Source organism: Chiroxiphia lanceolata, chromosome 1 (genome assembly GCF_009829145.1).
Source record: "Chiroxiphia lanceolata isolate bChiLan1 chromosome 1, bChiLan1.pri, whole genome shotgun sequence".
Lineage (NCBI taxonomy): Eukaryota > Metazoa > Chordata > Aves > Passeriformes > Pipridae > Chiroxiphia > Chiroxiphia lanceolata.
Genome location: NC_045637.1, coordinates 97,525,579 through 97,547,738, shown reverse-complemented (window position 1 = coordinate 97,547,738; position 22,160 = coordinate 97,525,579). Strand labels below are relative to the sequence as shown.

Here is a 22,160-nt window from a genome sequence, read left to right as displayed (position 1 = left end):
AAACTGAAGAGTCCAGAGAAGATCCTCTAAGATGGTATGGGCTGGAACATATAATATACAAGGAATAGGCTGAGAGATGTGGTTTTGTGTAGCCTGGAGAAAAGTTGGGTGAAGGGGAGAAGGAGGAGAATCTAATTGCTGTCTTCCACATGGGGGCGTATGAAGAAGATGAAGCCAGATTTTTACAAATATACACAGTAAAATGACAACAGGCAGCTAGCATTTCCATGGCAACAAAGACAATTCCAGCTGGATGTAAGAGACTAATTTTTTCCACTGGTAAAGTACCTAGGGATGACTTCTGAAATATGACTGCACAGAACACTGTGCAGCAGCTTTGTGGGACACTGAAGTTAGAGGCCATTTGAATAGAAGTTTGGACAATTGAGGGTATGCAGAGGTCTCTTACAGACTGAGTTATTTTATGATTCTAACTAAGATACAAGTTAATTACATACAATTTTGTATTTTAAATTTGATTTTTACTCTCAAGATGGTGTTGGAAAATTTTCTGATACATTATTGTCTTTCATTTAAACTCTACTCTGGAGCTGTAGTTTGGATTAGTGGAGTCACATGCAGATCTGCGGTGAAAAATGACACAGATAATAAGTGGGAAAAAATATTTATAAAACAGAAGTTGGAACACAGAGGAGATGAGTAGAATAAGATCACTCGCAGAATTTCTGACAGACCCCTAACTAAAAATAAAATGTTTCTGCCATAACTGCAAGAATATCCAACTACAATCCAGTGAACATGTAGAATATCCTTTGCTAGAAGGTTTGAAAAATCCTGTGAATTAACCAAAACCAGAAAGGATCTGCAGCAATAGTCCTGATACAGATATCTTAATATTTTCTTCTAAACTTTTATTAGAATACGAAGTATTGTCATAATGCAAACTTAGGCCCAGTCTTACATAACAGACAGGAAACTGCTCTTGCTGATTTCCCTTTCAACTTTTCTTTTGATCCAAACTGGAAGAAGTACTAAGAAGTACAGGAACTTTATGGTATTGCAGGTTCCAAGGACACCATCCCTTTCTCATTGCTTCTGGAACTACCTTTCCACCCTTTCTTTGCCTCACCCTTTGGATACAGCAGAATTCTTCTGTGAGCTATGATGCTTTACAAAAAAAAAAAACCAAAACAGATAGCATGAGATATTTACATTATATTCAATCACCTGTATTTGGAATTCGCTTGGAATTTGGCATTAAATCCCTATGCCTAGAGCATGAAATTTCAGTGTAGTGGAAATCGCTGAAGATTATACTAGTGTTTTGCATGCAACCAGTGTACTAATGCTCTGAATCAACACAAGCATGGTAGTGTTAACATGACATGCTATAAGAAAATAATATAGCATACTGTGTCAGCAGTCTATGGAAAAAAGCAAAAATACAGTGTAGCATAAAATTAGAAATTTATCAGTCTGCTATCACCTACTTTCCTTGCAATCCCAAACAATCAATAAGTGTGGAGTACCTGGTCAGTAGCTCAACTTTAAAAAGCTGCATTTCAGTTCTTTTCAAAAAATACCACATTTTATTTTGTCAGACGTAGAAAATCAGAATTGCCTAGGTGATCCATTATCACCCTTTTCTCTTGCATATTCTAGTGTATATCCATATGTTCAATTATCTGTAGTTATTGGAGAGCAAACCTAATTTTCTTTGCTACAGTATAAATACTTATCTAATGTTTCACCAGCTAAACATCTCAACAGTAAACAAGGACCTGAAAAAGAAGTAGCAAAGTTTGATTTTCAGAAAGTAAGATTAAGGATTTGTCTAAAAAAGACCCAAATCTAAAACTTCAAGATGAAGCTGAAGCTTATCTTAAAACTACTGTCGAGGCTAACTTTACAACCCATTCATGTATCTATTTTAGCACTTTAATTCTTTTGCCTCATATGTTCAAGCTTCTGTTTACCATAGTGCAAATTATTATCTTCTACGTAATAAATATCTGTGTTTTCTACTGTGTTTATTATTCTGTGACCATCAGCATCTCTGAGAGACATTCAATCTCTGTAATGAAGCAAAACTCAAATTGAGTCTTCAAGTAGAAGGAATTTTTTTAGCTTTCTATTTTGTGTCTGTACTGAAGAAAAGGCTTCAGTCTTTAGTCATTACGTATGCCTGTGATGGCTGGCTCTGAGTTTCATGCAGGCTGGCCAAAAATTGCCTTTTGCTTAGCAAGTAGTGTGTGAGAGAGTATTTCAGGAGCACAGGGAGGTAATGGCTTGGGTAAAACTAAGGGAATTTGGCTAATAACTGGAGTTGCACATAATAATATCATCATCATAATAATAATAATAACATGGGCTGCACAAAATAGTATCTTGAGCTATGGATGCATAAATAAAAGGAATATATGGCAGATTTATATGGATAAGGTGTCATCCATACTGCTACACATTGATTCACAGTTCTGTTGAGATTACTAAATCTCTTCTACCCCACAATCCTCAGAGACACAATGGACACACATCCTGCAGTGGAAATGATACGGAACTGATGCACAAGCCCCTGTGCTTCCTTCCTCTTGCGTGACAGGAGAAATGGATGTGACTCTTGGGTTTCAGTCAATGTCATGCACTAGGTATTTCATAGTTCACACTCGCTCTACTCTTGTCTAGCAACATCACACAGTGTAGTCTTTGGAAGGAAAAAGAAATAAATCTTTGTGCATTTAGCAGAAAGATTTGGTTTGCTTCCAGATGTAGTCATTGAATGTACATAGAAGTGCAAGAAGACTTGCACTGGCAAAGTGAGGTGAAATTTGCTTGTACCCTGGACTTTTTATTGAGGTTTGTCATTAATAATTTTAATCTTGGATTTCGGGATTACTTTTAATTCTTTGTGATGAATTGTTTCTTTAACGGAAAACATCTTCTAGGTGGGAGTTAGGTCTTCCTTATACCTTGTGCACCACCTGCTGGATTCTTTTTAATATCCTGCCAAAGATTTATCCTTTCACAGGTCCGTGAAATGCAGGATTTGCTTGTTTCCAAGAACAAAACTCACAACCCAGTTACATAGTCTGGTGACAAAATATGTCTTAATTCATCACAAATACGGTTAATTGATGCCTTTCTGTTCAACTTCCAGTCATGTTTAGCAATGTCATAAAGTGTTCTTACTTTAACCTATGGCATCGATAATCATAATTTATGACATTCTGGTTTGTGTAAAATATTTGAGGGAAACAGGTACATTTTCACTAATTAAAATGCAATATGGTCTGCCTTCTAGTGGATTATCAGAGGAGAAAAAATTTGAGTCAAAACAAAATTTTAAAGACAATCTCATATTACTTCCAAAAAGTATTAGAAACACTACTTGATCTAAAATTATCTCAAGTAATGTTTAAATGAGATGAAATTATGGCCCAAGAGCATGTAGAAGCCCAGAAGATAAAGGGCTAATGAGTATGTCTCAAACACCAACATCCAGTAGCCATGGAGCAAACCCAGGATTGTTGAAAAAACCAGATGGGATTGGAGAAGAGGACCATATGGAGGTAGGGCAGGGACAAGCATCCTTGCTCTAATCCCTGGAGACACAACAAACAAAAGATAGGGTCAGCACAGAAGCAAGCATGAACAGCCAACCAAAAGTCAGTCCAGTAGGGGGATACAAGACCACCAAAGAGTCCTGAAGCCTTCTGAGACCCATTTCCAGAAAAGTCTGAAAGAACAGACTGCAGACGGTAACTAATTTGCAGAGAAAGCAAGAAACCTGTCTTCAGGGGAGGGAAAACACATATATTTAAAGGTACCCCCACCAGGCCTGGGTGTGCGCCCCCAGGGTGCTGGACATCCCATTGGCTGAACCGATGATTGATTTCTTTCTTTCTTTCCTTCTTCTCTTTCTTTCTTTCTTTCCTTCTTCTCTTTCTTTTTTCTTTCTTTCTTCTCTTTCTTTTTCTTTCTTTCTCTCTTTCTCTTTCTCTCTCCCTCTTTAATTCATCTCTTTTTTTTCTCTCTTCCCTTTCACCCTACCCCTTTATCTAAAACCCACTGCCATGTGCTTATATAGTAGGTCAGGGATTAACACACCAATCTCCATGCCAAGCATGTAATTTACTAATAAAACTTCGTGATTTTTTTGTGGATCCTCTGAATTTTGTTATTCTTTTTGACTGCAAGCATTCACAAATCTTAGGTGCTTCCTTGCCCTTAAGGGTGGGATGTCATAGAGAGATAGACAAGAAACTGAGAAGAGCAGACCGAGACACAGCTCAGCATGAAAACCATTTTTTATGAGATTGAGAATAAGAAAGCAAAAACAAAGATTGTACAAGGAACAAAATGGTCCTTTGATGGTTTAAGGCAGTCAAGATTTACTTTAGTAAAAGAAGATTACATCCTTCAGGATATCTGTATCATGGCAATTACCTAAAATAGGACCTAAAATTAACAGAGAATATAACTGCATGCTGGTGACAGTGCCTAAGAACAAAAGGAGATCTTCAAATAATGGGAAACATTTTATACCACTTTTTAATATGTATATAACTGTGGATATGTTATACATACAAAGAAATCTAAATATTATATAAAAATCTTATGGTTATATTTTTCACATTTCACTGGTCCAGTGACTTCAACATACGAAACCTACTCTCACTGAATGTCAATATATGACTACAAGAATTTTTTCTAAGACATTTATAAGAAATGTTCCTTTAAAGAATTTGCTTTGTAGTAAAAGTTCAAATTAGTAGTACTAAAATAGACTAAAACCACCAAAATATTACTGAAATGTTTAAAAAAATCATTTAGTTTAGCTGGGGAAGCGAACAAAATTGGTTGCCTGAATTGTTTTAATTTACAGAACTTTAACTTCTAGCAAGAATTAGCATACATGCACATGCCTCGAGACTCAATTTAAGTAATTTAACTGGAGCTATTTTCAGCTGAGAAACACAACAAATCAACTTTTTCATAACACTACAGGCAGCAACAGATGTTAGTCATGTTGCAAGGAAGGCAAAGCTGTTTTCACAACAGTATTGTTGATGGATACAGCCAGAAACCCTCCACAGTTAAAAAAACAAAGCCAGCACCACCAGCAAAATCAAAATCAGTTCCAACGGCCTGTCTATGGGTGACTAGAATGAAGGGTTGATGGTAGGAAACATGTATATATTCAGTGTGATTCCCTCCAAGTCTATCCAACAGCTAGTGCCTGGATCCCTGTTTTCCCCTGCTCTGGCACCTGGACACATAAGTTTATAAGGATCACAGCTATACCATTGGCTGGTACAATCCCATGTCATCATTCCCCTCCCACCTTCCGCAGACTAGACTGTATCCCTTGAGTAACTGGGATTAGATATGCAGCCAGATGAGTAACTAGCGCACGGATTCTATCATCTCCAATTGCATCCTGTGTACACACACAAACCTTCAGACTTGTGGCCTCCTCAGTAGTCGTTCTGGACTGCCTGGTCCCTTCAGTATGTTCTTCCAATTGTCTCTGAGACATACACGTATCTGGCCCAGTCTTATGACTGCTTTGGTAACTGATGCTAAAGCCCCTTCACCCTCTTTCTGTCCAGGTTCTGTTTGATATTTGCTGGCAGTCAAATGGTAGTAATCCAGCCCTTCACTTGACCCAGTAGCTGGCACCACAGGCGCATGGGTTTCTATCACTCATAATCTTTGTTCTAGTTGCTGGCACATAAAGCCTTAGCTGCCTTTACTTGCTGGCACCACAGGTAACACTGGCTATTATGACCCACAGTCAACTCCAGTTGATGGCAATTAGACCTCCATATGAACATGTGTACACAGAATAAAGAATCCCCTCTCCCAAGAAAATAGTTAGAAACGAAATTTAATATGACAGGGCAGCTGCCACATATGAGGTCCAGGGCATCACCTATAACTGCACAGATCAGGGACCAGCCCCTTATTCTTCTATTTTCCTGTCCTTGTTCCTCCCCAGACCACCTACATCCCTGCATTTGATCCCTTCCATATATATGAAATACTGTTGTGGAGAAGAGACGACTGAGAGGGGAATCTAATGAATACTTATCAACAAGTAAGCGACCTTTCAATGTGCCCGGGTTAGTTTATATTATTAATAAATCAGTGCAGTAGTAAAGAAAGCTGAGGAAATGAAAAAAGGCTAAGTAGAAGACCAGGTTTTATAAGTCTCCCGAAGATTTCAATTTGACAGAGGTGGCCTTTTTTTCCCCTCCACACCTTCCTCCATGTAGTCCCAGCTCTGGGAGAACAGCCAACAGAACCAGAAGAGTTCAGCCTGCATTTGGCATATGGACACAAGAGAAGGAGCGCATAGTTACTGCAATAGTAGCTCCACATAGAGAAAGCTAGCCCAAATAATTGTATTCCTGAAGAGAACACATCCTAGTAGATGTTTTTTTATTTTTCATTTTAAAGTTGTCATGCGTAAGTGGTGTGTTGGAGTGAGTGGGCATTTCTAAAGGCTCCATGGGAAAAAAATAAAAAATCCTTAACTCTTGAAAATACAGATCTTAGTGTCATATTCTCATAGGGCACATGAGTACTATTTCCCCCTTTTTAAAAAACTTATTCAACTGTAAAGAAAAATATTGATTTTTTTTCCTTTAATAACCCCTAAAGGTTCTGCTTCACTATGTTTCTTAACTGTTTCAGTAACCATACATGCTCACAGTTAAAAGGAGTACAGGAGGGGACAGTACATGTTTTCTGTGCAGGAAGAAAAGCTATCTCAGGATACAGTTGTATTAGATTTCACTGAAAAGGCATTTCTAAAGAAAGTTGTCTAGTGTGTGAGCACAGAGAACACCATTTCCAGTTTGAGAACAACTGCAAAAGTGTAGCTGTAAGCTGTTTAGTTATGTTTCCTTGCTCAATTTGGCAATTAACAACTGACTGCTATATTTGTTGAGCAGCACTGTGCCTGTTTATTTCTATTATGACATTATTAATTACATTATTATGATGTTCTGAGTTTAATTAAATACTTCTGTCTTCTGTTTCTTGAAAAAATCATGGTATTACTGCTAATGAAAAGCTGAATAATATTGTTATTTATAAAGAAAAGGTCCATATTTGCTTTTGGATGTAACGTTATTAAAACAATGTTCTATGTAGCAAATTACTTTCCTTACAAGTAAAATATTTCCAACACCACGTGGAGGTGAGAGAAGTAACTCAGGCTTTTGGACTGAGGATCAGTCTATCTTATGTAGCTGGTTAGGAACAAATTGTTTCATCCCTGACAGGTTTCATTTGGTGGATCACCATCATCATGGCTATTCAAGCATCACATTAGAGTTCTCAAAATATCAATGCTCACCTTTAGTCATTATTAAAACTAGGAAAATAAATGGTAAAGAAGAAATAGATTCTGCTCAGAACCTGTTCAGAGAGTAGTTTGATGTAATTTATATATGCAGTAGCAATTAACATCTGAACTGTAAAATAACAGCTGTTAACAAAGTTTATCAGCAAATACCATTTACTTCAATAAATCCCAGAACTGACATAGTAACACGTTTATTGATCACTTTACCAACTAAAGATACAATTTTATACAGTCAGTCAACAGCAGTAACGTACTTTATGAGAAGCTATGCTTTAAAAAATGGTGTTTAAAATATGGATTTCACTACAATTTTTCAAGCCAAGCTTTTACAGTGCTAATCAAAACAACTGCTGTACTTGAACTTTTTCCCTAAAACATCAACAATAACGTTGCAGACAAAGTAGCTTTTCCATTGTTAATGTGGGTTTAAATTTAACAAGACAACTTCAAAAGGTTTAAAACATCCATAACATTGTCATTACTTTAACATTCACACAGATAAAGTGATACATTTAATACTTTCTAGCATTAATAAACAGTGTAAAAATATATTGCATATATATATATATATATATAAATTTGTTTCCTTTTCCTGAAAAAACCTAGTACAAACTAGTAGCATATGACCCCCCCTTCAAGTTTCTTTTACTTATTTTAAAGATTGAAAAGTAGTAGTTTTAAATTAATAGAAAAAAAGACATGGAAATAGAGAATCACTGTTGTGCTCCCCCATAACCACTCGTCATGGTTACTAAGTATATTAACCTCTTGGTAATAGTGGTTCCATTTTTGCTAATGCCAGTTAGAAATTTGGCACTGACTGCAGTGGGGATAAGATTTTGCCCAGTGTATTTTGCACTGGATGGTGTCTGCCCCCTTCATCAAGTGGTTAAAAATGTTTGTTTAGGACATGTTTATCTACCATAGTTAAGATTAAGAAATGCTATGCTCAAGTTGATCATTTGCAATAATGAAAAGAAGGTTCAGTGTAAAATTAGTGAGAAAGAAAGTAAACTTGTAAGGTTAAATGATCATGTAAAATTTTTACCGTGTTGAAAATTTCACAGTGAACACAGTAGGCTAGTACAGCTGAATGTTAATGTTTGCAATACCTGCAATTATAAAAATTGCAGGTAATTATTAGCACACAGCAGCTTCCTGGTTGATGAAAGACAAATGAAAATAAGAACAAAAACTAGTAAGCATCACTGAAGGTTTTTATCATACTGTACAGTGCTCCAAGGAAGACCATGTCAAGACCTATCTCCATATCCCAACTGCTTAACAATTAAATTTTAATTAGTGCTCTAGATGATCAAAAACAAAATAGTTTTGCCTCTACATTTTACAATCAGGTCCTGACAGCATGCACATCCAGATTTGTGCAAATCAAGAATCAAAACATCTAAACCGAATTATAAATGGATGTTGGAACATCATGGACAGCTAAACAAGTTAGCAAAGGAATAAAGCTCAGTGTGGATAAATAAATGGTTAATGACTGAAGAAAACCAACCTCAAACATTCAAAAATTATACTTCTGTATAAATATATATTTCTCCTCTAATATTTAAATCTGTGAAACATAAAACCTTGCTAAGAATAAACCTCAATATACTTATCCAACATTGACCATTTCTCTACTTTACAGAATGTAAAGACAAATTACTTTGTATTATAAGCATTATACAAAAAATTTTCCCTGCTGTAATAGTTTGCCAAAGCTGATATATTCTGCACAAAGATAAAAACAAACACAATTTTGCACCCTATAACTTGTTATTGTCTATGATCTTGCCTTTTCATACACCACTACAGTGCTAACAAAAGTAATTTGCCAACACGATTTTATACAGGACATCAGTTTGTAGGTTAACTGACTTTACACAAAGCCTTTGTAAAAAGCTAGTACCTATTTAGCATGAATATTACAGATATACGCAGCATTTCAATAGTATTAATAAAACGCTATTGTAACAGAGCCCAGGCTGCATTATTTCACATTATTTAATTACTTTGTTTAAAAATAGCATTTGAGTAAATGCAAGCATACAGAAACTCATCTGATGTAAACTGGAACTTAAAATAATTCACCTCTGTGGGGATACAGATTGCCATCTTTTTTATTATTTTGTTGTTCAGCCATAATATAAATGCTGATCAAAATGCAAAAATGGATTAACCTAATGTGTTTTTAGGGACAAATTTGTAATTAATTTGAATGAAACTTTATTCATGTTTCTAATATTTTTCTGAAAAATGTGCAAAGTAATAGAAAAATCTTGCATAAAGATAACAGAAGGGCAAATTATAAGAGCTATCTTTAAGACCTTTACAAATGTTTACATCAAAACTCACTTTATACAATGCCATAAACTTTACAGTAACTCACAAAAGAGAGATGCTGTATAACTACATTTGGAAAATAATTCATTGGCTGTTTAGCTGCAATGGAATATGGTAGTGCTTAACATTTTTCCAGATCAGGCTAGTCAGCTGGGCATTTCAATGTCAATTGCCAAATGTAAGGTATTTAAAAAAAAAAAGCCTCTTCTGTACTTTTGCCCTCATGTATATAACATGTCCCAAAGTAGTGTCTGTGTGCATGTGCATGAAAATGAAATAGAACTTATTTTTTAAAAAATCATTTCAGATTATCAACATTACAAATGTCTGTCAAAATTATCCAGCAAATAGGCTGGATTTTCCCCCTTTTATTTATTATCAGGATTGCCCTTGCCAAAGTCTGTCTTGAGTAAATGATCAACTAGTTAGAATGAAACAAGCCAATTCAAATGTTTTCTGACAACGAAGCAAAGAGTTATATCTTAAACTTGTTTTGAAATCCACTTTTTTCCTAGGGAATTTGAAGCAATATAGGCAAGGTTAATTATTGAAAAACATGAAAAAATAACACATATATTACAGTTATTTCTCCCTGCAAAAACAAATTACTTGGACAATTAAAACATGGAGGTTCTATCTGCAATATTCTTTTGCTTCCAGAAGCACCATTCTTAGCTGGGACATCATTCAAAGCATTGGTTTTGAGTTTAATGAGCAAGCATGAATGCAACTATGGGTCTCTCACTAGTTTTAGGATTCTGAAGATTTAAAAAAACAACCCTGACCATCATTTCCAGTTTATATTAGGTAAGCCAAATGGGCACTTAAGGGTGCACAAAATGAGCAACTGAATATCTACATGCTATTTTATGGGCCAGCACTCCAAATACAGGAAGTACATGTTTCAAGTTCAGGTACTCCAGACTGAGAATTTCACACAAGTTTGAGAGCTGTCATTATGCTTTAGGTATTTAATTTTATCTTTATAAAAAAAAAGACTTGAGTCCATTGACATTGTATGCCACTCCTGTTTCCTGTTCCTGTCCCATTATACAATGACTTTATACCTACTAACAGATGAACAACTATGTATACGTAGTGCGTGTCTACTTGTTTCACAAAGTTTGGGCAAAGAAAAATATAGCATCCATGCTGAGCATAATTTTAAATGGTTTCTTGAGAACACTCAGAGGAAAGCTTGCTTTCACCTTCTCTCTCCTACTACCTCACTATGGAGAAACCCCTCTTGTCACACCAAGTCTATGTCAGAATCGCTGAAGAGTGATTGCCCTCAGAAACAGGAGCAGGGTAGTCATGTAAAACCATAAAAGTCTCCTTAGATCTTTAACTTCATGCTATGAAGGGAGAATAGTAATGTCCCCAACTGACCAAGCTGAACAGCATTGGCTGCAGGACTAGAGCCTGGCCTTAACAAGATTTAAGATTTGCATCAATATTTATACGGTTTAACTACTTAGCTGGATCCAAAGAGTATGTGTACACACACACACAAACCTACCTAAGTCTTGTGCATTACATTACTTATTACCAACTAATTGATGAGCCAAGAACATGATATTCACACTACAAACAACGTACACAAAGGTGTAGTCATTTTGGCACACACACAAGGCTAACAGTCAGTTAAGAGGACATGTACTAGTGCAACACTTGCTCTATTATGAAGGTAAAAGGTTTGCTTTTGGCCAGTGCAAACAGAGAATTCTTATTCACAGATGTCAGGCACATGCCCCCAGAATACATGCATCACTGAAGGCAAGGTTATGTTATGCTTTGAATACCATACATGCAGGCACAAAGAATTAAAATTAATTTTATAACTATGAAAAGCCTTAAGGAAAAAAACCTATCAATTACAACTTCAAAGTTTTGGTTTTAGAGGAAGATACATGAGGATTTTCTCCACAAATGGTTACAGATGGCTGGGATACCTACCACTTGCAAGTCAAATCCACAGTAGTCATTTGCCTTTTTGTTCTGCCTAATTCCAGCTACCACGAAAAATATTAACTGAGCCAATAGAGGGGAAATAGGGATGACTGAAATGCTAATTTGTGAATAAAGCTTTGTATAATGATAAAAAAACTGTCAGAGGAATTTTTAATTTAGGTAAAGTCAGTAAAATACATACTTCAATACAAAGTATCTTTGAAGGACCATCTCTATGCTGATAAAAACCACAAGCTGTGATATGTGAGTAGTTTTGAAATTGTGCTTTCCCTTTCCTAAATGAAAAGAAGATAGAAATATTGTAGGCTTAAAAAGAAAATGGGGCTAGATTTTAGTCACTGTCCAATATTCAACATTTCCCTTGGGATTCCAAATATTTGATTATAATTAATGACAGGTGTTCACATAGGACTGTTGAAAGAAATTAGGTTTTTTAATGTTTGCTTCTCTGTAACACTATTGTGATAACTTTGATAACCACAAAGAGCAGGGCAATAATTTTTATTTTTGGTATTTCCACACTGATGGTTGCAAAACTCTCAACTGAAGCTCATGGAGTGACTACAGGGAATTTGTAAGCAAGCACTAATAAGAAAACCCCTTTTGACTTCTGCATATTTAATTTTAAAAATAGGTTATTTTTAGAAAATTATTTGTAAGGACTATTCATTTGCCTCAATAAGGGTTTTTATTTCTTGTCCTCAATCTTGCAAAGGTTTTGATGGTCAGGTAAAGTCTCAGTGGACATACAGGTAAGATTGTGTACTGCCATAGTATTTAAATAAAGTTTGAGTTTGTTCTGTAAGGCAGTTATTTCTAAAAGCTACCCAAACTTTCTGATCACATTTCTTTTGGTAGCATGTTCTGCAGTAATGAAAACAAAGATAATTAGGAACAACAGGGTTTTATAGAAGTTGTCGCATAGGACAGTGTTGCATAGTGTAAGCTGCTGAAAATCAGGCTGAAAATTTAGATAGAATGAGTTGAGATGCCCCCAAAAAAGAGATGAGAGTAAACCTTATTAGGTACCCATGTCCTTACTTCAGACATTAGTTACAGTCTGCAGCATGGTGCACAGGAAGACAATGTGCTCTAGAACAATTCAAGGGCTGAAAATGGGGCACCTCCTGCACCTTCCCAGCTGTCCCTTCCCATAACCTTTGAGGTACCAGCTGTACTTACTGTCCTGAGAGTTGAGGGAATAGTAGACGAATAAGAAAATGTACTTTGCCTCATTCCCAAGCAGGCCTGGAACTTAAGAGCTAATAATCACGCTAGTATTTAGACTTCTAATTTCTGACAGATCTTAGTGGAAAAGTACGAGCCTAAGTAGGTGGCTGAATCCCTAAAACATATAGCCATTATCTTTCACACCAAGTATGTAAAGATTTTTCTCTTTTACTAAAGTACTATCTTTCCAACCACAACTTTTCTTTGTAACTGTCATATCAGAATGACTTCTTTTCATGCACCACTTCGAGGTTTAAAACTATCAGACTGTAGAAACGAACAAGAAACAAAAAAGTATGTTCCTGAAAATAAAATACTGCTATCTGAACCATCTTCTCGAGTCCTGATCCCAAGCTTACCATGCCATTGAAAGAATTTCAAAGTTTGCATCACATCCTTACAAAGTGCTTTGGTTCATGGCAGGGATTTTATAATGCACAAGCAGCGCAAAGTAAACTCTGGCAGAACCCCAGCACGTTCCATCAGCCTCTTTTAAGTGAGCAGAGTAGACAGTGTCAGCTTGGATCTGTCTGCACTCTCAATTCCTTTGCATGCCTTCTATCTTATGAATGTCCTGGTCTCACTCACTTTGAACTAACAACTTAAACCTAATTATACCTTAAAACTTTCCTAAACAATCACTCTTCCTACGTGGCAACATTCTGGCATTACTGACACTCTGTACTTGGGTACCTGAGAAAGCCTGTCCCTTGTGCCCCTCAGGTTCAGTGTCACCTGATGTGCCAGAAAAGGCAGCTAGCTAGCAACAAACAGCCAGACCAACAGTGTGCTGACAGGGCTCTGCAGAAGGCTGGACTTCACCCTTTATTCAGGCTGGGTCCAGATCTTTTCAGTTACCACCGAGTTATGAGTCAATGAGTCTTAAAGTCAATGGGATAAACAGGGACACTGGTTTTACCTGTAGCTTAGCTGAAGGCTTTATCAAGTGTTAGAGGCTCAGCCTTTTTATTCACAAAAAACCAGGACTGTCCTGGAGCTTTTGTCAGATGCACAGGCACCAGTGACATAGAAGAAGGTTCTCTACATTTAGACAGTTCACTACCATGCCAGAATAATTCTACCATTGTTGGCATCAAGTATGCTAATTTCTATTTTGGGGTGTGACAGGTCACCAGTGCAACACACAAATGGATAATCCTTCATTCCGTGGACATTTTTCTTCAAGAACACTGGGTAACTCTTCGAAGGGTTCACAAAGTTGGATGCTTCTCATCCTGAGCATCCTCACATACACCAAAAATCTTCCAGAGCTGTCCATGGGAAAAGCCGTTTAAATATTTACAAGAACGTGTGCTGAGTTTTGGCAAACTTCCCTCCCTCTTAAAAACAAAAGCCAAAATAAATTATAAACAAACAAAAAGATCTCCAAGTCCACAAGGAAGTCCTTGCCTTTTGTTTGCTATTGTTGTTTTGGTTCCAGGATGATGTACGGGCTCAAAGGGTTACTGAAGGCAAAGTTACAAGAAGGGCTACCACACAATGTCAGCAAAACAAAGCATGAACAAAGTAAGGGCTGAAAACCAGTGCTCCCTTTCCATACATTGGCCAAATACAAACTGTTGACCTGCAAGGCACATGACAGCATACACTGCTCACCTAAATGTATGTACTCTGAGTGGGATGCTGATACAGGAGGGGGGAGAGGGAGAGCAATACATCTATTAACCTTTATTCAGAGTTGAACATGAAAACCAGTGCATAATTTTTGAAAGAAAGCAAAGCAGAACTGCAAGCAGTTGGTTTTGAATACTGAGTATCTTTCATAACTTTAGAGAATCAGGGTAATACATCAGGTACTTGTTTGGCTCCTGCAGAAAATTGGAGCAGCCTTTTCTCCACTTTTCAGCCAATATTAAAAAAAAGCTTATTTTTATTCCAATTAATTTCTTTTGGTATTCTGGGCCCCAGGAAGGTCACACTCAGCTGCCTGTACCTTAAGCCTGTGGGACTGATTCTCCTGGTAACAGTGGAAAGCTGTCCCAGCAATACTATTACTCACAAGTTGGGCAGCAAAAGTGAACAAAGAATCCAAGCCCTTGGCTTAAAACAAATCTAACATAAAAAGTAGCCCACTTATAGTGGCATATTTTTTGTGGGCAAAATGCACCTAATTACACAGATATTAATTGTAACTGTTCTTATTCCAAGGGGCTATAAGATGTCCCTACATATATTAGAGCTTAAAGGAACTATGTGCCAACATATGTGCACAATAACATTCATTTAATTCATTCATCTAATTGGCAGTGTTTAGTCAAAACCAGTATTTCAAAACATTATTAGTTTAATGCCCCCTTCATTTCCAATGTGAGGCAGTGCAAACTTGAAAAGAGACTGCAAAAAACCTTAACAGACTTTCTTAGTAATGTCTTCTTCATCACCTCTCAGGTTAGTACAATAGCTCCATCCAGATCCAGCCAGTCAGAACCATGCTACAGTACACACAGTAACAAGCACAAAGCACAGACAGAAGGAAAGTAAGGGCTGGTATTTTCCATCTCTTTCTGTTGACATAAAATACTTTAGAACCTATACTGTCCTAGAAATAACTTTTTTTCAGTTTTCCCATGAGTGGTGTATGACAATTACAGGATAGCACCTAGTATACTACAACCACTTACTCCCCAATAGTATATTGTTGAATGTTTTAAGGAAAGTGCCAGATCCCATATAAGACATTTAAAAAAAAATCCAAAACAATAGTCAAATTAAACTGCATAAGTAATAGGATATTCTTCACAAAGACTGCTATGAAAGACCCTCTTTTCAAGAGGTTCTTTTTCGCATCCTCAGGGTAACTGGACATTTAGGAATGTTTGAGATACTTTGCTTGAACAGACAGAGTGTGATATAACTGCTCTTGACTTCAGCTTTGTTGTTTGTTGGGGGTTTTTTGTCTAAATCTCAACAAAATGATGTATTTTTGTACCTATATATTTATTTATTTTTGCCAATATATGCATGAGGAATGTAATGAAGTGGCATTGTGCTGCTAGTAGCTCAGCAGATGTTGAAATCAGTTCCAGTTCCTGAAGACAACTTCTTGACAATATAGTCTCAACATTCACAATAACCAAAACGTGGGATTCATAACATCATTCTTACAAATATATACTCTATCCCCTTCTGTGTTGTAAACCCTCAGCCTTACTTGTTTCCTTGTACTTTATGATCGTATGTGCCTGCATGCTTATAACCAGATACATATCCTGAGTTATCCACCAGATCTTCTCGGCCAGCTCTGCCTTTTCCTTTCCCACTGGCATCAAATCTCTCTTTGTGAGAACCCGTGAATTTTGAAGTATCTGTAAGGCGTGATACAGTTGGAGATGAAACGGTTTTCTATTAAAGAAACAAAACAAAAACACGCATCAGAAATCAATTATTCTTAATACAGATATTTGTACATGTAACCAACACTTAAATATTTGGTAATGGCAAAGACTATGTAAATACTCATTTCCAGCAAAAGGAGACAAAAAATATTTGTTTCTTGCCATTACATACAATGACAATAATCATATAGCAAAGAAGAAAATAATACAAATTATGTCAAAACCTTTTGGAAGAGACTTTGAGTATGAGATACTTCTGATTAATAATAAAGTTCTAAGCACCAAAGATATGAAGAAGTCATAGGAAACAGCCATGTTCAAAATCCACTATGTCAACATTGAAGCATAAAAGCCTGGTTCCATCAATACAGAAAAAGTAAACCAATACAGCTAGCTCTTAAAACATACAGTTTTCTTGTTCACATTGATGTGGTAGCACTTTATAACCAGGAAGACTCTAAATGAAAGACAAAAGTAATATTCAAATATTCAAATTATATCCAAGGGCAATGTGAGAGAAAATTGTGCGCAGGTATCCCAGATACCAGCAGCAGAAGGATTTAGGAATATTTATTTCTGAAAGCCAAGAACACTGACATGATGGTGCTATCTACAGCAGGCATGAAAAAACGTGCTTTTTCCTCTCTGGGCCTTTTTAGAGGCTGCCTGCCCCCTCCTCGCAGGGCCTCCAATGTTGTCTGTAAGAATTTTATCTTTTCAGGGAGTTAACCTCTCTGTAAGGCAAGAGAAGAAAAAACATCAAACTGTCAATGGGAAGATGTTCTGTCCCAGGCAGCAAAGCTTCCTTGAGTGACATAAATTCCCCCCTCCTTGAATAACTCTTCTGAAAAAGGTCTTCTACACTTACAGGTAATTTTTCAAATAGTAATTAAACTTACCATTACAAATTCTAAGAACAGCAATCTGTCCTGAGAATTAATTTGGCAAAGGAAAAGGCAGTCAACCAGAGTTTCTGAGAGTTCTCTCTAGATGGGACAATACAGTATGTGCACATCTAGGTAAAACTGATTTTCTGTAAAGTAGTGGTATTTAAATACAAGGAAAGTAAATATGTGTTAAGTTTAGTTACTATTTCAAAAAGAAAGACTACAGCTTCTGCTCCTTTATTTCAAAGGCATGGCACAAAAGGTATGTAATACCTCAATTTGTGCCTCAATACACAAATTATAATAAAAATGCATGAGAATTTTTGTACAGTTACGTATCTGGAAACATACATAATAAAACCTATCTGAGTGTAATATGAAAGGAAATGCATACATATTAACATGTAAGAAGAAACAGTCAAACAATAAGGAAGGATGTTCCCAAGAAACTATTCCCAGGATACCATTCCCAGTGGTAAACTTGAGAAATGTGCTGTTTATATCAAGACACCTGCATTCTAATAAAACCATAACACAGATACTTATCAGAAAATCAAGGTGTATCAACATCTTGTTGCTATCAACAAGATGATAGCAACAAGTCTGCAGTATGCCACAAAAGCCTTTATGTTTCCTATTAGTCTCCTAGGAAAGCAGCAACATATTTCAGACCAACAAAGAAAACTGAGGGTGGGCAACAGCTTGGCAGATTAAAAAATATGATCTTTTTGTCTCAAAAACCAGTTAAACAAAACCTAAAACCCCAGCACAAGGAGAGTACAAATCCAGAACAAAAACTGATGTGATCCTGCATCCTGTTGTTTTTCAGCCCAGGATGGATCAGAAGGCTTCCTGCATCACAGGAGCCACAATATGTGAAATGAACATTAAGGCAGTAGTTGCAAGGCAAATATTCTATCTCGTAATTGATTTTTACTCAGTAAGAACTGCAGCTTTTTCCTAAGTTGCATGGAAAATTACTGGTGTGCCCCTTCCCATATGTGACGGAATATTACAATTGAAAGATGGCAATCCCTGTTGGTTTGCTGTTGGTAAAATTTCTATGAAATGGGAGGCTCACTTTGTTTCCAACAATACAAAATTCAAGTAATTTTAATTCCTTGCACATTATGCTCTCACTCCCTGAACTGATACATCTATCATCTATAAAAGACCAGAGATAATGAGATGCCACTACGAGGCTATGCAGAATACCCCATCTCTCATTTTTCTTCTTTGTTTTCATCATTCTTATGACGAATGCATATCCATTAAAAAGAAAATACTACTTTCTCTTTAAGGTTGTGTGAACATTACACAGAAAGGCCAAGTGCAATATAAGCATCCTTTTAAGATACTTTCATTCAAAAAAGCCTTTGTAAATACAGAGTAGAATACACAATGACTTCATATCCATCTTGGACTCCTCAACCAGAAGCACTAGTGGTACTGTATATTACAGAATCATAGAAACATTTAAGCTGGAAGAGATCTCCAAAGGTCATCTGGCCCAAAACCCCAACCCTCACCTAGAAACAGTTGTCCATGAGCATGTCCAGACAGTTTTTGCATATAACCAAGGATGGAGACACAAGAAATTCCCTAGGCAATCTATGACAGTGCTTGGTCACCTTCACAGTGAAAGAGTGTTTCTGGATGTTTCAGTTTGTGCCCATCACCTCTCGTCCTGTCACTGGGCACTATTGAAAAGAGTCTGGCTCCATCTTCTTTTGCACCCTCCTTTCAAGTATGGATGAGATTCACCCTTGAGCCTTCTCTTCTCCAGGTCAGATACTCCCAGTTCTCTCAGCCTTTCCTCATAGGAGAGATACTCCAGTCCCTTCATCATCTTTATGGTCCCTTGCTGGACTCTCTCCAGTAGCTCCACATCAGTCTTCTACTGGGGAGCCTAGAGCTGAATACAGCACTCCAGATGAGACATCACCAGTGCTGAGCAGAGAGGAAGGAATACCTCCCTCTGTTTGCATGTCAATACTTCTAACGCAGCCCAGGATACCAGTAGCCTTCCATCTGGCAAGACCACCTCTCTGGTTCACATTCAAATTGGTGTTCACCAGGACACCTAGGTACCGTTCTACCAAGCTGCTTTCCAGCTGGGTGGCCCTCAGCATGTACTGGTGTGGGGGCTTGTTACTCACCAGGTGCAAGACTTTGAAAATCTCCTTGCTGAGCTTGCTGAGATTTCCTGTCAGCCTATTTCTCCAGCCTGTTGGGTCCTTCTGTATGGCAACATCTGCATGACCTATCAGCCACTCCTCCCAGCTTTGTGTCATCAGCCAACTTGCTGAGAGTACTCTCTGCCCTAACATGCAGATGATTAATGAAAATGTTAAATAAGACTGGACTCAGTATGGTCCGCAGGGGTACACCACTAATTTCCAGCTGCCAATTATACTTTGCACTGTTCATCACTACCCTCAGGGCCCGGTCATTCAGACAATTTTCAATCCACCTCACTGTCTGCCCATCCAACCACTACAGCACCAGCTTGAGGGGCTGTGAGACTCTTATGAGAGACCATATCAAAGGCCTTACTGAAGTCCAGGTAGACACTATCCACTCCCCTTATGTACTGGGCCAGTCATTTAATTGTAGAAGGTTGGTCAAGCATGACTTTCCCTTGGCAAAGCCATGCTGATTACTCCTGATGACTTTCTCGTCCTTCATGTGCCTGAAAATTATTTCTAGGATTAGCTGTTCCATTACTTTCAGTGTCCTAAGGTTAGAAGTTTATTCATAAAGATTCCTCTACGAGTTGATAACTTATTTTTAGTGAACTGCCTTTATGAAGTGAATGTGCAACCAACTCTTTTTATCAAAATTCCTTTTCTGTTTCTGAACAACAAAACCAACTATGCAGACTAAACTGGAAGTTGAGAAAAAGGTAAAAAAAATTAAAAGGGTAGCTGTGAGCTCATTCTTCTGTGCAACCCATCTGCTCATTATTAACTGCACAATGGTACTGGGAGGTAAATAAAAAAAGGGGAGTGGGAAAGCTGACCATCCCTCCTAAGTGAGGAGAAATGTAGGAAGAAATATAGCGAAGAGCACAGAGGGCTGGATGAAGACAGTTTCCATGTTAGCAGGTCACTGCTCTTCCTTCTTTTTCACAATGAATCACACACAAATGATTCTGTCTTGTCAAACAGCAATAGCTTGAACTGTTTACCTTCTAGAGTAAGTTATATAATCTCTCTAGTTACATTATTCTAAAGGCAATAAATTCCTTCAGGCCAATCTCCTCCCTTCCCTTCTGTTGAGATCACAGAAGCCAGCATTTTCATTCTCATTCATAAAGTCAACCAAAGTTTTCATATCACAGAAGATGTACGTGAACTTTTTTTTTTAAACCTTCTCCTAAGAGAAAAGATTTACTTAGCAAAACAGAATCACATACAATCATTAAATGTTCCAAAATGAGTTTATACAGTGAATCAACCAAAGGAATTTTCCAAAAATAGCAAGACTTCTCTGTTCTCCAAGATCAACCATTCTTCTCTTCACTCAGTTATTTCCATTAACACAAGCCAGCAGCTATAATTTCAGTGTCTTTGACTCTATCAAAAGAAGAGATCACTGACAGAAGACATGTTTATTCATCAAACTATTTTTTTAATGGTATCTTGCTCTGGGCCACTGTGCTCCCCCAAATCTTAAAAAAAAATATTTTAAAAATGGCTTTTGCTCCTTCACTGTCAGTTTCCAACCAAAGATGTGGTCACATGACCTCCAAGTTCACGAAAATATCTCAGTTGAGTCAGGAAAGGTATGTATGCCTCTCGCCTCATTTAACTGAAACTCCTCGCACACTAAAACCTCACTGAGAAGATCATAACAGGCCACAGCCTCAGGACCAGCTATGGGGAAAATAAAAAGCCATTTTACTTGGACCAGTAGATTTGCTAACTTAAAGCAATCATGCATTTTTTTTAGCAATTCAGTATTTTTCCTCACCTTGTGTCACTGTCTACAGAAATGTGCTGCTAAGACAGCACGCGACACACATGGAAAAGATAACAGAAGGGTATTTATTCAGACTCAGAAGAAAAAAAGGAGAGGCAAATTTTATTCCTGTCCTCGACAGAGGGGTAATATTACAGTTCAGAAGTAAACAATAATAGGCATGATTTGGAAGATGTGAAGTTCCAACTAGCATCACAGATTTCACACTAGACACAAGAGAAAAAATTTTTCACTACTGTCGTTGCTAAAGCATAGAAAGAGTGGGGAACACTATGTCCCTAAGGATTATCGAAACTTAAAATCACAAAGTCATTGATCAATTTAGGTTGGAAAGAACCTTTGAATATGAGTCTTTATCTAGCGTAAAGCCCTGCTCATAGTAAGAATCAAATAAAACTTGTATAGAAACTTCTCCAGTCAAGTCGTGAACACCTCCAAAGACAGGGGTTCCACAGCCTCTCTCAGCAATTCATTCCAGTGTTTGATCACACTGCAGGTAAATAAACAAAACAAAAAAATCCAACACCTCATCCAAATTATCCAAATCATTCAAATTATGTTCCAACTTCTGTCTGTCTAGAACAGCCCTCAGATCAAAGACAGGAAATGAAAGCTGCAGAGTCTTTAAACCCTGAAAACTTTAACAGCAGTACCACATTCCTCCCTTGTCCTTTCTCGTGAAAGACAACTCTGCAAACTTGGGCAAATTTTGCCTTCTACCTCAAGATAACTGATGAATCAAAGAGCACTTTACACAACCCATCAGTTTCAAGAATGTGAATCAGTATTAGAGATGAACTATCAATGCTTAGGAAATCGAAAGGAACTACAGTAAAAAGGAAATGAGAGCACAGAAACCAAAACCATGTATTTTGTCTACACTACTGTGGAAGAAGATAGTTTGCTGAAGAAAAACACATTCACTGAAAGCCCTGCTGCTGCACTGTCTTGGCTTGTTTGTAGCAGAAAAACAGGATCAATACAATTAAGTCAGCATGCATTTTATGGACGCAACAGAACCTCTAACTCAAATTTTGTGTCAAAAGTCTA

At 37.2% G+C, this 22,160-nt stretch overlaps 1 protein-coding gene across 2 annotated transcripts in view; it reads right to left on the bottom strand.

The window, feature by feature from the left end:
- Positions 1-22,160, bottom strand: part of TPPP (tubulin polymerization promoting protein) — a 73,372-nt gene that overhangs the window by 3,192 nt on the left and 48,020 nt on the right. For both annotated transcript variants that reach the window (XM_032674381.1, XM_032712997.1), the window contains exon 4: positions 16,056-16,246. In XM_032674381.1, the coding sequence (XP_032530272.1) occupies positions 16,056-16,246 (191 nt within the window). The remainder of the gene's footprint in view (positions 1-16,055; positions 16,247-22,160) is intronic.